Genomic DNA, 13,171 nt, shown 5'->3' on the forward strand with positions numbered 1-13,171 from the left:
GTCAAAAAATTGAATTGCCCCATGTTCTGAACTTTTCCTCATTAAATATGCATCATACATACGTGTATGCAGAAGCTCATATACATTAAGGCACACTTACAATAACACCACCCTTAAGATATGATGCCCTAAAATACGATGATATATGATCGTACCACATGGCTGTTGCATGTGTTCAGCTTTGTTACACCTTTCACCGGAGTATGCGCCACCTCTTGTAGCTCCTACATGGGGGGAGGTTTTCCACCAATTGGAAATCTGCAAAATAACAAGTACGAGGAAAAAGTAAACGTGTATTCTATTGTCTTTAAAACAGATCCCTCACATTTTAAAGAAGCATAATCATGACTCTTGAATTTTGGATTTACCAACCTGCTGTCTTGCTCCTGGCTGGGATAGGTTATGACGACTCGGTTTCCATCAAGAAGGAGACCTGTGGTTGGCAGGTTGCTTCCTGTTCTTTGAACGTGTCTAAATGTATTGTCAGCTTGGCCGTTACGAACAGCATTACCGTGCCTGTGCTTCTTGTCTGAATTGGGAATTAATACAAGGGTGTGGAATAAGGGGTGTCAAACCAGTGGTTAATACAATACACAGTACATTGTTCTGGTATATACAGTATATACAGTATACTAGAAAGTGAATCATTTCAACTGTATTAAAACTTAAAGAAAAAACAGTTTGTGTCGATCTAAAGCTTGTTGTTACACACAATCATATTCATCAAGAAACATTATCTTCAAGAGGAGAAATATCACACTCACACTTGTTTATGGAATGAGGTTGGGCCTCGTCCACATTACTGAGCAGGTTATCTTGCCCATGCATAAAGTTCTGTAGTCCTCCACTTATAGTCATTCCTCTTAGAGGGATGCTTCGAGGCATGAGGGATAGCACTCCAGGTAGGTTTATGACAGTGGTAGGAAGAGAAGCTCCAGGGCATTGGAAGCATGTCTTTAAGAGAAATATTAAATAAGGACCATGAGGAAGACAGACGTAATATTCCAGAACAGGATTATATTTTAAAACATAAGCAGATATTCAGATAATGTGAGACTCCAACTCAACTCCTAACTCAAACAGTTTCGCTTTTCTCTTCCTTCCTGTGGCCACTACTGTCACTTCAGTGCGGCCACTCCTCCTGCACACTTGACGAGGGATTGGAGAAGATTGCTTATTGTTCCACATATATAAGCATTTTATAGGGGGACAGTAAATACGACTCATCAATAACAATGTTCAAATTCAAACAAAAGCAGAGGCACAACATATATTGACGGTCAACCGAGATGACAGTTATGAGAGTCAATAGGGGAGGTTTGAGTTTGTGTTTTTAATGAGAAAACCCAGGACTTCTGCTCTGTCATTTCCACATCTATGATGCTAACAAGCAGAGGGGGTCGTGTTGACCTGGCTAATAGGGGGTAAATCCACTGGTGCATTATCGGCCGGGCACATTTCATCTAATCAGCAGGATGATGCCAGCAGGCTTAGGCTGCTTTTAATTCAGAGCTGCAGGAGAATTACTGCCTTGGTCTCTCATTACATGAACATCAAATCAGTCAGACTGAAAGAGTTTGATCCAAGCTTTCCCCCTTTTTAGCGGCAGTGGTTTGGTTGTTGACATTTTGATTCTTTCAGTTGGACTGCATCTTACCTAATAAGAACCATTATGAGCTTTTAACACAGACAAGTTATTTGTTCAAAGGTAAGAAAATACTAAAGCCTTTTATTTAATTTGTTGTCCTTAAAGTAATCAAATTCAAAGAAAAATAAACAAAAAATACTGTATATTGCAATACTGCAAATACCTTTGTGTCCTCAATGGTAGCTACGACCCTGCACATTTATGTATATACTGTACATTCTGTGTGCAATTGTTTCCGAGTGATGTTGTGTGCAGTTCTCACTGATGGATCAGCACTGAAGAGTTCAGCCCTGGTCCTCTCCTCCAGGGTGACCATCACTTCGTCCAGGACCAGCAACTGGGACAGACGGAGTACCATTGCTGCTCTGTAGAGAGAATTTTTTGCCACCTGGAAGAAGAAAAAAAGCACCTATTTGATGAAACAACCTGGTGAAAAATTATAGAGTTCATCAATATTATTGTGGAGCATTAGTGACGCTTGCCCTGAGACATCTGGGATAAATATGATGCTATGTGGGTCCCAATGTAGTTATCATGTTCCCAACAGCTGTTCCAGTGACCCAGCTGACAGCAGCAGATAGTTCCCAGGTGAGGGCACCCTCTGGCCTGGGTACAAATTCAGCCTGTCCAGTCACAGAACTTCATGTTCCTATAGGACTCTGCTGCTGTGATGAATTTGTGAGAGTATGCCAATGGATGTCCAGCGGAGAGGAGAAGACAGACTTTGGCTAGGGAACATGGGTGAGGTAGCAATCTCATGCTGTCAAAAGCAGGAGGTATTGTCTCCAGGGTGGCTGTTGGCCTCTACCCCCTGGCAGGATTAACCCCCCCTATGGGAAGAGAAGGGGGATGGGGTCCAGCAGAAAAGAGGCGCCCACAGCTGAGCATTGCCCGATGGACTATAGGGAGGCCCTGGGTTGCAGGCTCTGTTCAGGCCTGATCCATGAGCTCCAGATGGGTGATGTAACCGGGCCAATAGTCCCCTGCCATTTGGTCAAGGGATTTGTCTCTGATGCCAGCCAGTTTGAGGCACAGCAGATGGCCCATCATGTAATCGCTTAATTTGGAACCAGAGAGTTACACTGGGATAGTGGTTTGGATTGTGCAAGTGAGAAATTGAGCCTGTGAGCGTGCTTTTGATCATTTGTTAGCGAGTGGAAGAATTCAAAGTGCCCTGTGACTGAAAGCTAGATTCACATAACTAGGCAAAACTCATTATAGGAAAACAAACTTGGAAAATACTTTTTCACATTACCTCAATATGTTCAATGCACTTGTAACACTTACAGGGTTGCCAATAAGAGAGAGCTCAGTCAGTGAAGGAAGAACTTCTAGTTTGTCAAGCTCTGTGATGTCCTACAAAGAGTAAAGAAACAAAGATTTGATTCACTACCCACTCATTTTGCTCATCTTTCCCACTGGTTGTAGCCTACTCTGTGTTGAAAATGGAGAGATTTGTATCAGAGCTGGACCTTTCATAATTTTGGGTTAGGAAGGATGGAAGCAGCTGATGGGAGAGATTACATGTGTGAGCTCTCATTAATCTCATGAGAGAGTTTGGGCACGCAACAGGGCATGGGGGTGTTTTTTCTCATTCCCAGGTTTATGGTTGCATTTGGCTGTAATTCAAAGACGCCCCCACTGTGAGAACTGTAGGGCTGGGATGATTGCTGTATTTTATATCTTAATTGAATGCATGGAAACATTAAGGATGAGAAGGGAAGAAGGAACTAGCAACAAAAGTGCAAATCACTCGCCCCGGGTGAGAAGCAGATGCAGACTGAGAAGCTGATTACACGTTGTCCTGATTGTTCCCCTCTTTCTTCATACACACGGACCTGACCTTCAATCAAACTTGATTCTCCTTAATGCTACCCCTCGCATGCCACAGTGGGTTGGTAATGACTCATGATTACTATACTTCATGTCTTTACAAATGCAGGGAAAAGTAATACTGTTGCACGCTGCATAAAATACATTCTAAAACATCTGACACATTTTCATGTGAACCAATCAGTAAAATCTGGTGGTAAATCAAAAACTGCACAAAAGCTTACCGTGACCTTGGTGGTCACCTCAGGAAATCACTGTGGTGTGAGTCATTATGGCAGTTTTAAAGAAAATCTGAATATGCAGTTTTATTAAAAATTTGAATCTAAACATCAACAAAATCCAGCATTTTAAGGAGACCACTGCTGCTGAAGGAGAATACCTGCAGCTTGTTCATGCCAAGAAAGAGCTTGCGGAGCTCAATCAAAGGATCGAGATGGTTGAGCTCCCGGATCCGGTTCTCTGCTAGGTGCAGTTCTAGCAGGACGTTCTGGGCTGTGAAAGAGTTATCAGCCAGAGCTTTGATCCGATTCCTGTCTAACACAAGCTCTCTGAGCTGGTGAAGCCCCTCCAATCCTTCCACCTGGCTGATCTCATTACCTATTGCAAGAGAAACCTCATCAAAACAATAAAAAGATATTTTAAACAATAAAAAGATATTTCTGTGTATAAAAAAAGAGAGAATTAAACACCCTAAACAATATCAAATGCAGCGTTTAAAAGCAGAATGAACATTTGTTGGGTGTTAAAAGCACTGAAATTTACAGAGACGGCTTTGAAAGCAAAAACTGAAGAATGGATAAGTAAGGTTGGCTTTGTGGGACAAATCCCTCTGACAAATATAAACTCAAAAGCCATCAAAAACAACTGAAAGAAAGTCAGTCATTCTTTTCTTCAGGTCTCGTCTCCCACCTGGCCTACAGTCTATGGGAGACTTTGCGCTCAGTGTTTGCCTTTTCACAGGCTTTATGCACTGCACTTTTAACAGGCCGTGTGAGGGAGGGGTGGTACGCCAACCATACATACCTTGAAGGAAGAGTGCTTTAAGATTGGTGAGCCTGCTGAGCTGCAGATTGGCCATATTGGAGATGCCATTGTGACTCAAATGCAGCACCTCCAGGCTGCCCATCAGTGGCTCCAGGGGCCCAGTTTCCCTTAAACAAAGTCACAGAATGACAGCTTGAAACCTCTGTGGTTAAATGAACATCTCTTTCTCCTTCTGCTGCCTAATTTAACTGGTCAGACCTCACACACGCAGACCACCTAAAGGCAATCACAGCCAGGGCAAACAAAACCATGTCCTGTCACAGCACTGCTTATGTACTGGTTTCTATAAAAGGATGTGGTTGGAAGATCATATAATTAATACAGATTTTACATTAATATATAATTTGTTTTAGGAAATAAATATTAACTTATTTGGAATCAAATCAAAACATCTTGAAACTGTGTTTACCACTAGATTTGTAGGATGGTTTATAGGCAACAACTGAGACAAAAATCAGATTCAACTATCAAGAGACAGTTCATCCACTGGGTGGTCAGTGCTGCCCCCTAATGGTTACAGTTTACACATTCTTCACACTTGGCAACATTGTAAAATGTAAACATACATGAACTTGTGAAATAAGAACTGCGTTACCCTTTGCCTTTAGATGGGCTCTGTTGGCCGTAACCACTGGAGTGAACTTTGCTCAACAACATCTGTCTGTTTGTGAGGGCAGCCTTCCGTCTGGGCAGGATGGACTCAATGTGGTTGTAGTTCAGACACAGAGCCTATAAAGAAGACACTGGAAATAAATGATTTGTTCATGGCTCAGGTGCATTTCAAGCCAGCCTGTAGTTTGTTGACATTCAGTGTAATTTGTACTTTGATGTTGGGCAGGTAAATGAGGCCAGAAAAAGAGGTGAGGTTGTTGTGGTCTAAGTTGACACTGCACAGACTACAGAACAGGTCTGCTGGAGACAGATCAACCATCCTGTGGAGGAAACAAACCCATTTATTTAGCCTTGTCTTTCAAACTATGTAAATCACTATAATCCTGCTCATTTATGCACGTGTTTTGTGTTTATATGTCTCTTTAGCCAGTCTCTATTACCTAATGGAGCTGGACTGCAGGCTAAGGTAGGTGATGTCTGAGTAGTTTGAGTGGCCCAGCTTCTCTGCTACCATGTCAGGGGTTAGTCGTCCTCCAAACATATCCTTTGCACTTTCACACTCAGTCACCTCCTAGAGAAAACAACAGCAAATACGAAACAATATCTGAAAGGTTTGACTGGTTGCCGTTGTGGGTAAATACCACTGCAATGCCAGTATATACCACTGCGACGCCATCCAGAGCTTTTAGGGAGGGTAGATGGAAAACAACATAAATCCGATAGTTTTCCAGTTTCTCCACGAAAGGATTCCCATAAAGATCCAGAATGATGAGGTTTGTCAATTCCTAAAAAGAAAGAGAAGCATATGAGCTCAGACAGCATGCATGGAAAACAAAGGGACAATCTGAAACCTACTGTCCTTCTTTCTCTCCCACTTGCCTTCAGATAGTAGATGTCACGGGACGTAGAGATTTGGTTGTTGCCGATGTAGAGCTCAAGAAGGGAGTGAACTCTCTTGATGCCATGCACAGAACTGATACAGTTGTTCTCCACAGACATAAAGGAGAGGTTAGGCAGCCGATCTAAGGCTGAGGCATCCAGACTAGACAGCTGATTCCCATCCACACTCAGTTTATTTAGGAGATGCAGTTTTGATAGTCCTGAAAAAAACAGAGGGCAAAGACAGACACAGAAATAAAGATGGCTGCTGTGCTAAGGGTTGGAGTATAAGACTTAAATGAGAAGCAACTTCTTTTTTAGGTACATCTGAACTGTGTAATCCCAACTTCATTGTCAAGATGATCGTGTGACTAACCATTGAGTGTGCTTATGTTGTTGTTGTTGAGGGAAAGCTCCTCCAGCTTCAAGCAGCTGTCAAGACCCTCCACTTTAGAAATGTCATTATCATTGAAGGAAGCCCAGCGAAGGTTGACCAGCTTATTCAGATTGATCAGTTTGGAAATCTTCTGGCTGTCAAGGTTTAGGACAGTGATCTGGACAATATGTGGGGCCACAAACACATTAACATTTTTTATAAATCATTACATTTGTTGAACGTGTATTACAATTAAATCCTGGTAACTCTCTAGGGGTCATTTTCCTAAAGCTTTACAATTGCACTTTTAGAAATCAGAAATCACACCTTTAGGGAGAAACCCACAAGTCTGTAGCTCACCTTTGCACTCCAGTCAAGCTCCAGCTCTCGGGTGAGGCCCTGGGGTGCAGGACTGAGAGGACATAAGAGCTGGGCTGTTGACAGCAGGCTGAGACTACGGGGTCGGTCCCTGTTGGTACTCGAGTGAGCCAGAAGAAATGCCTGTGCAGAATGTCAACAGGTCTGATTGACATTCTCAAGCGGATCAAGACATATACAGGTCAATGTTCACAAACTGTATGCATTCTTCATTGGAGCATGTTAATACTTATTTTGACACAATCAATATTCAAATCTACAAAAGCACAGCAACTAACGATATCTGTAAGATCTTAACCTGGTTAATTTTGGATCCAGCCGCCATTAGAACAGCATAAGCAGCCTCCTCCTCTGCTACCATCATATCGTCCAGGTGTGTGAGGGTTGTTAGACGGCCCAGTATGGTCATTCGGACTGTTTTGGACTGAAAAAAGGAAAACAGCTTCACTGTATATCTCCTTATTGTTCCTTGTACAATATATTTTTGAGATTTCATTTGATAACAGCACGCACCCCGATCCAGGGGTTAAATCGGGTGTCAAGCTTCAGCAGAGCAGGTGTGTGTGTTTTCAGCACAGCTGTATCCTCTCCGACCTTGGTCAGCTCGTTCCAGCGCAGGTCGAGCTCTTGGAGCTGTCCCAACCTCAGCCCTTCTAGGGTCACTAGGCGATTGTGGCTAGCGTCCAAAAACTTAAGGTTGGGCTGTGTTTTAGGTAACGGAGACAGTAGATGTTAAATGTTTCCACTTTATGCCATATTCCAAAACACAGTCTCCTCGTATAGAGGTTACTATGAAAATGCTGGTCTCTTATGACTCACATGACTTTTGACAATGATTCGTTTAACCTTAATAATAACATTTCCTATTGTCATCCCCTGTCTCCCCCTACCATGTGAGAAATGTCATCCAAGTGTGTGAACTCATTGAAGCTGATGGTAAGATGCCGCAGAGCTGTGAGGCGGGAAATCTCCTTTAGTTTCCTAAGACTGTTGCCATGAAGGTTCAGCACCTGGAGGTTCAATACATTGAAGATTATCGTGAGTAGCTGACATGGCTTCAAAACCCAAGTTGTCATTTGAAAAGCCAGAAAACGTACAGTGATTTGACTGAGGACATTGGCTCTGGCCACGTTAAGCAGGATTTTGTCATCCAAGCTCAACAACCTGGGCTGCGGTTTCAGCATAGGTTCCATGTTGAGGACTTCACTGTCTAGGATGATATCGTTGGACGGAGTCTCATCAATGCCTTTGCTGTGTGGTTGTTCTTGATCCTAGTAACAACATATCACAAGGCATATGAACTGCCTGGTAGGTACACAATTATTGACTTGTAATGGGTACTAAAATACAATTAAGATTTGTAAAACAACTATGCAACTAGGGAGGAGAATTACGTTTTATCATCTGTGAGTATTGGTTTAAAGCCATGCTACTGAATTTTGATCACATGAGATTGCACTGAAGAGTTACGCAGAAAAGACGATTTATCTATTTATATATACATGTATATCATAGATGTGTCGTACGTAGAACAGTAAGATGAGATTCCCTTTGAACAGGACGTAACCAAAAGGAATATATAGATGCAGAACAGAACTGGTCCAAGAATTATTAATGACTCATGTCATATCAAACAATAACAAAACCAATGAATGAATTACCCCGGTGGTGATGTATTCAAAATAAATGATGTACGCAGGCAGGACAAGCTCATGGTCAAACACAAACCACTGTCTTTGTCTGGGACTGCACTCAGGACCTGTGTGTGTTTTGGTGGAGTTGGTTCTCTCTGAATGAAAAACACAGATGTAAACACATTACCCAAATATTGACTGAATTTGTGTTGTTGTTTGTAATACAGCATACCTTCACTTGGTGCAGTTCTGTGCTTAGTGTCCACATTGCGATAAACGGAGAACGCGTTGGGATATCTGCTTCTGTCCAGCGGGTCTCCCTCTCGGATCGGCACGCTGTGGCCCACAAAAACTTTGGAAACAATAATCTGACCTACAGGCAAAAAACAGTAGCATTTCAGAAAAACAAAAAAAACAACAGTCACAGCTGAGGGGAATATAAAACTATGAGCAAAACTAACTCACCGTGCCTGAAGTGGTTTGTGTCCGTACTGTGCTTGGAATCCTCTTGGCTGGCCTGGCGCAGTGCGTGTTCAATTCTGGGCTGTTCAGCCACACTCAGGCTGTTGGATAAAGGTATAGCACCCTCTGTTTCCAATGCCTAGTTCAAAGTCAACATGGTAAAAGTCAGCATGATTTGAAGTTTATGTGAAAACAAGAAATTCATGATCCTGTTCTGTTTCGTAGCACTCGTGTGTAGTTATTTCTGTACCTATAGAAATTCACTGTTCATTTTGTTATGTATACGTATAGTGCAGTTACTAATCCATGATTTGCTTGCTTGAAATACTTTCTCAATGCTCCAGAGGAATAAATGCTGGGCGATGGGGTCGAGTGTTGTGGGAAGGTGGACAGAAGTAAACACACCTTATTTTGTTCGGTTGTTTTGAAACCTTCCTCTAGAATGCACAGAATTTCTTCCCTCTCGCTATTTTTTTCAGGGTCAGCTATGTAGAACAAGTACTCCAGCCGACGTCTGTAATTCCTGCTTGAAAAGTTTGAATCAGATAAACATGTCATTATTGGGAGAAAAAAAAATGCAATTATCATCACATTTCACTACAGTTTAAATTAACTTACTGTGACGAAATAGACTCTTCGCTTGCTAGAAGGGTGTGAAGTTTGTCCTCAAAGCGCTGTCTTAAAGCATTGTTGTGGATGCGGATAACTTTATTGATCTTAATGCCAGCAATGTTGCGAACCTTAAAGTCTGAATGAGAGAAGCGGGAATGCAGGAGGTCGCAACAGGAAGTAAACCTGTTGGGTACATAACATAAAAAATGTGGGTTAAGGGGGTTCTGCTTTTGGTTTGTCCTTGGTGAACTGAAAATGTTTGTGATTGTATTTAATAATATTGTACCAAGTACGTACCATGGGTCTGTGCAGCAGCCCTCTTCCAACCGAATATTTCCAACACTTTCCAGCTCCATCAATAGAAACTGGACAGTATATTCCATCATGTTTGTGGCTTGTGTCAAACTGCGCTCATACCAGGCTTCAATCCTGAGGAAGCATTATTTTTTTCACATTAGGACAGTTTCTTTAATCAAACAGGAACATGCCCAGTATGAGGCTAAATTCTATATAGCAAAAATAAAATTCTCTTTGTATCTTATTCAAATATACAGACTCATTCAGCCTCCTCATCCATGGCACCAGCCTCTCCCTCAGTGCGTCAATCTTGCTGTGTATTTTGTGCTCCACGGCTGGATCGCGACTGATGTCAGTGGTTTGGTCACTTCTGTCGATTGAACCGTCAACCAAGTGGGTCGATCCGTCCTCCAACGTGCAGGCAGACTTCTTACAACTAGCTGGCACCTTGGAGAGCTCACCTTCAAGCTAGGTATGCATCCAGATGAAAACATGCTTTCTTAACTGTGCACAACAGAAACCTGAGGCTGGAGATCACAGCTAAATAACGGTTCTCTTTTTACAGCTGTTCAAATCATTTCAAAAATGTTTCAAGGCTTGTACATACACTCTTGAGGGTGTGATTGAGTGTTCTGATGCATTCTCCCGGTAACTGTAACATAGTTTTCTTCCTCTCCATCAGACTGAGCCGGACCTCTGCCAGGTTCCTCTGAGCAGTACGTACACGCATGTTGTAGTACATCGTTTTCTTCATTACTGTGGACTAAAGGGGGAAACAAGGCAAACAAAACGCACAGAAGCAAAAAAGTATAACATACTGTTTTATATAGACAGCCATTGTTTAAACCTGATTTGATGTTACTCAGTACCTAAATAAGGTTTCCAAAGGTATTATATGTGTCAAGCTAAATCAAAGGTAAATGTGCATATGTAATGCAAAACACCTAGAACATTTTTGGAATTAAGAAATGTGTCTTGGATTCAAATATTTGACCCAATTTAAATATGAGTTGTAACAACCAAATAAAGAACAAATGTGTGTGTTTTTTTTCTAATATCTCTGAAGCTAGCTAAGGAACATTTAAGGGAAATGTTATTAGAACTTAAAGCAAATCATTAGCAATCAACATAAATCAAGAGAATCTGTTTCCTCTGACGAGCACAGCAGAGACCCAGATGAGCTCAGTTGGTGTAACGCAGAAATCCTGCTGGTCTTCTCAATACCTCAGCTGCTTCCTTGGCTTGCTTGCTCAAGCCATCATAGGTGTCAAGTCGCTGGAGGCCTGGGATGTGGTAAAGAACGTGTGTGGCGTAGTTACACAAAAGACACACTGGGTTTGAGGTTGACGTTGGGTCCTTCAGTGCTAGTTCTCTCAGGCGGGGTAAGCGGGCAAGCAGGGTCAGCTCCTGTTACACCAATATCAACAGCAGAACACACAGGCTAGCTCAATAAACAGGTTTTTCTTCACTCTAAAGGCTCAGGTTGTTCCCTAAAAACACAAAAGACACTATGTATACACAAACCAGATGTATGTACAATGACGAAGTACAAATGCTCTGAATGAGTCCGTCAGCTACAGTATATGTCTAAAGTGTATTACTGACTAACACGAAAAATGTCATATCACAAAAATCTAGTAGTCGTTTTCTAAATCTTTTTTAAATAGATGCAGTCATGAATGTATATCATTGAATCCGGAATGATATAAATTGAAATGATGCTACTCAATACCTTATTGAAGGTCTTGTGAAGCCAGCGCATTGTAGAAATAATTGAAAATGTGACTTGGAGCCTGACATCTGACAAGAATTTTAAATCGCCCTTATCAGACCAAGGATTTTAATAATATGTTACAAACAAGTAGGAAAACTTCATACGGAAGAAATGTCAATAGCATATTTCTGTTCTCACCTTAAATGAGCTGATCTTGTTCCCGGACAGATTAAGATTCTGAAGGCTGACATTAGGATCAAGGCTATGCCCTTAAAAGAAGTTTAAAAGTATTTTATTTTTTTCAAACAGCTCACTGAATCGCAATCAAACGTGACACAAACATACAGAGGAATGTAAAACCTACCAATCTTTTCAATATTGTTGTCCGCAAGGTTTAGTTCTTTGAGGTTTTGAAGCGTGTTCAAGCCCTTTAGAAGAAGAAAACACACACACACATAGCAGATAACTGATCAAAAAAGGAGCACGATATCTTTAGATAACATGCTGTCATATTTTCTGATGTGTTAGTTTGTGTAATATGTCGTTTTTGTGGGCCAAATCAATAGAAATCACAGGTTAACACATATTGTAGAATGTTGTATAAACATGCAAACAGACAGACAGACAGACAGAAAGACAAGAGTTCAAACCTTTATCTGAGTTATGCAGTTGTTGTTGAGCCACAAGACTTCGAGGTTGATCTGCGATTCTAAATTCGCTATTTCACAGATCTGATTATCATACAGGTAAAGTTTCTCTAGCTGTAGACAATTCTGTAGCCCAGATATCCCCTGCAAAATAAGAAGATGGGACACATTATTGTTTAATAAACTGTGGGCTGTGCATCAATGCATGCAATATTTGTTGTCATTAAATGCCACAAGGGGGGGGGGGGGGGGGGGGGGGGACATGTGATGACATAAGGTTTAAAAAACTGCAATAAAACAATAAGTTGGATTCACTACCAATAAAAACTGAAACCAAACTCTAATGATTGGTTGCATTATTGTTTTACCTTACCAGCATAACAAACTTACTGTCAGATGGCACTGGACCACCCAGAGCTCCCGAAGCAGAGGGCAGCACTCAAGTCCTTCAATGTGTTTTATATTCTGGCCCAAAATGGTAAACTGGCAGAGCCTTGGGAAGAACGAGAGCCCAACCATGCGGGGAAAACCAGAGAAGAAGATCTCCAGAGAGCTGACTTTGCTTACTTGCTCAATATTTTCAAAGGACACTCCATTGGCCAAGCACTGTTGATGAAGAAATTGATATGGCAGTGAAAATAATACAAGCAAAAATACAGAACTATAAACCATTGCATTGCAACATTTCATATCTTTACAAATATTAAAACTGGATCTAAACCTTGATACCATTTACTCACCAGTTCCTTGACCACCTCCTCGTCCCCGCGGTGCTTATGTTTCACACTCTGCATCATAACTTCTCTGCCTTGAAATATACCATAGCTGGGATAACGCTTAGAGAAATATTAAATCTGCCCGTCTAATGCATCTATCCTGCTTTATTTCACTCATGGTCTATTGGGAGACTAAATAAACGCCATTTCGACTAGGCTGCCCGGTAGGGTGCATGGTAACAAACAACAGAGGTTAGTAAGGAAGTAAACAAACTAAATTTCAGCAATGTTTGGTAACTGCGTCCGTGTCCAGGCAGAC

General features: G+C 41.6%; 1 protein-coding gene across 1 annotated transcript; it reads right to left on the minus strand.

Moving 5' to 3' along the window:
- Window positions 1-224: 224 nt before the first annotated feature.
- lrrc9 (leucine rich repeat containing 9) lies at window positions 225-12,933 on the minus strand (the record flags this gene model as incomplete). Its single annotated transcript, XM_079174694.1, has 32 exons — window positions 225-258; window positions 373-529; window positions 765-954; window positions 1,911-2,036; window positions 2,936-3,004; window positions 3,861-4,078; window positions 4,505-4,632; window positions 5,121-5,254; window positions 5,349-5,457; window positions 5,578-5,708; window positions 5,800-5,922; window positions 6,017-6,237; window positions 6,393-6,570; window positions 6,753-6,893; window positions 7,069-7,194; window positions 7,284-7,472; window positions 7,661-7,780; window positions 7,868-8,041; window positions 8,432-8,559; window positions 8,637-8,777; window positions 8,870-9,005; window positions 9,272-9,392; window positions 9,485-9,661; window positions 9,776-9,907; window positions 10,035-10,243; window positions 10,383-10,538; window positions 11,000-11,182; window positions 11,688-11,758; window positions 11,854-11,917; window positions 12,140-12,280; window positions 12,527-12,742; window positions 12,877-12,933. The coding sequence occupies 32 exons, from the start codon at window positions 12,931-12,933 to the stop codon at window positions 225-227; spliced, it is 4,500 nt and encodes a 1,499-aa protein (XP_079030820.1).
- Window positions 12,934-13,171: the final 238 nt, after the last annotated feature.

The sequence above is a fragment of the Pholis gunnellus genome (assembly GCF_910591455.1).
Source record: "Pholis gunnellus genome assembly, chromosome: 15".
Classification (NCBI taxonomy): Eukaryota; Metazoa; Chordata; class Actinopteri; order Perciformes; family Pholidae; genus Pholis; species Pholis gunnellus.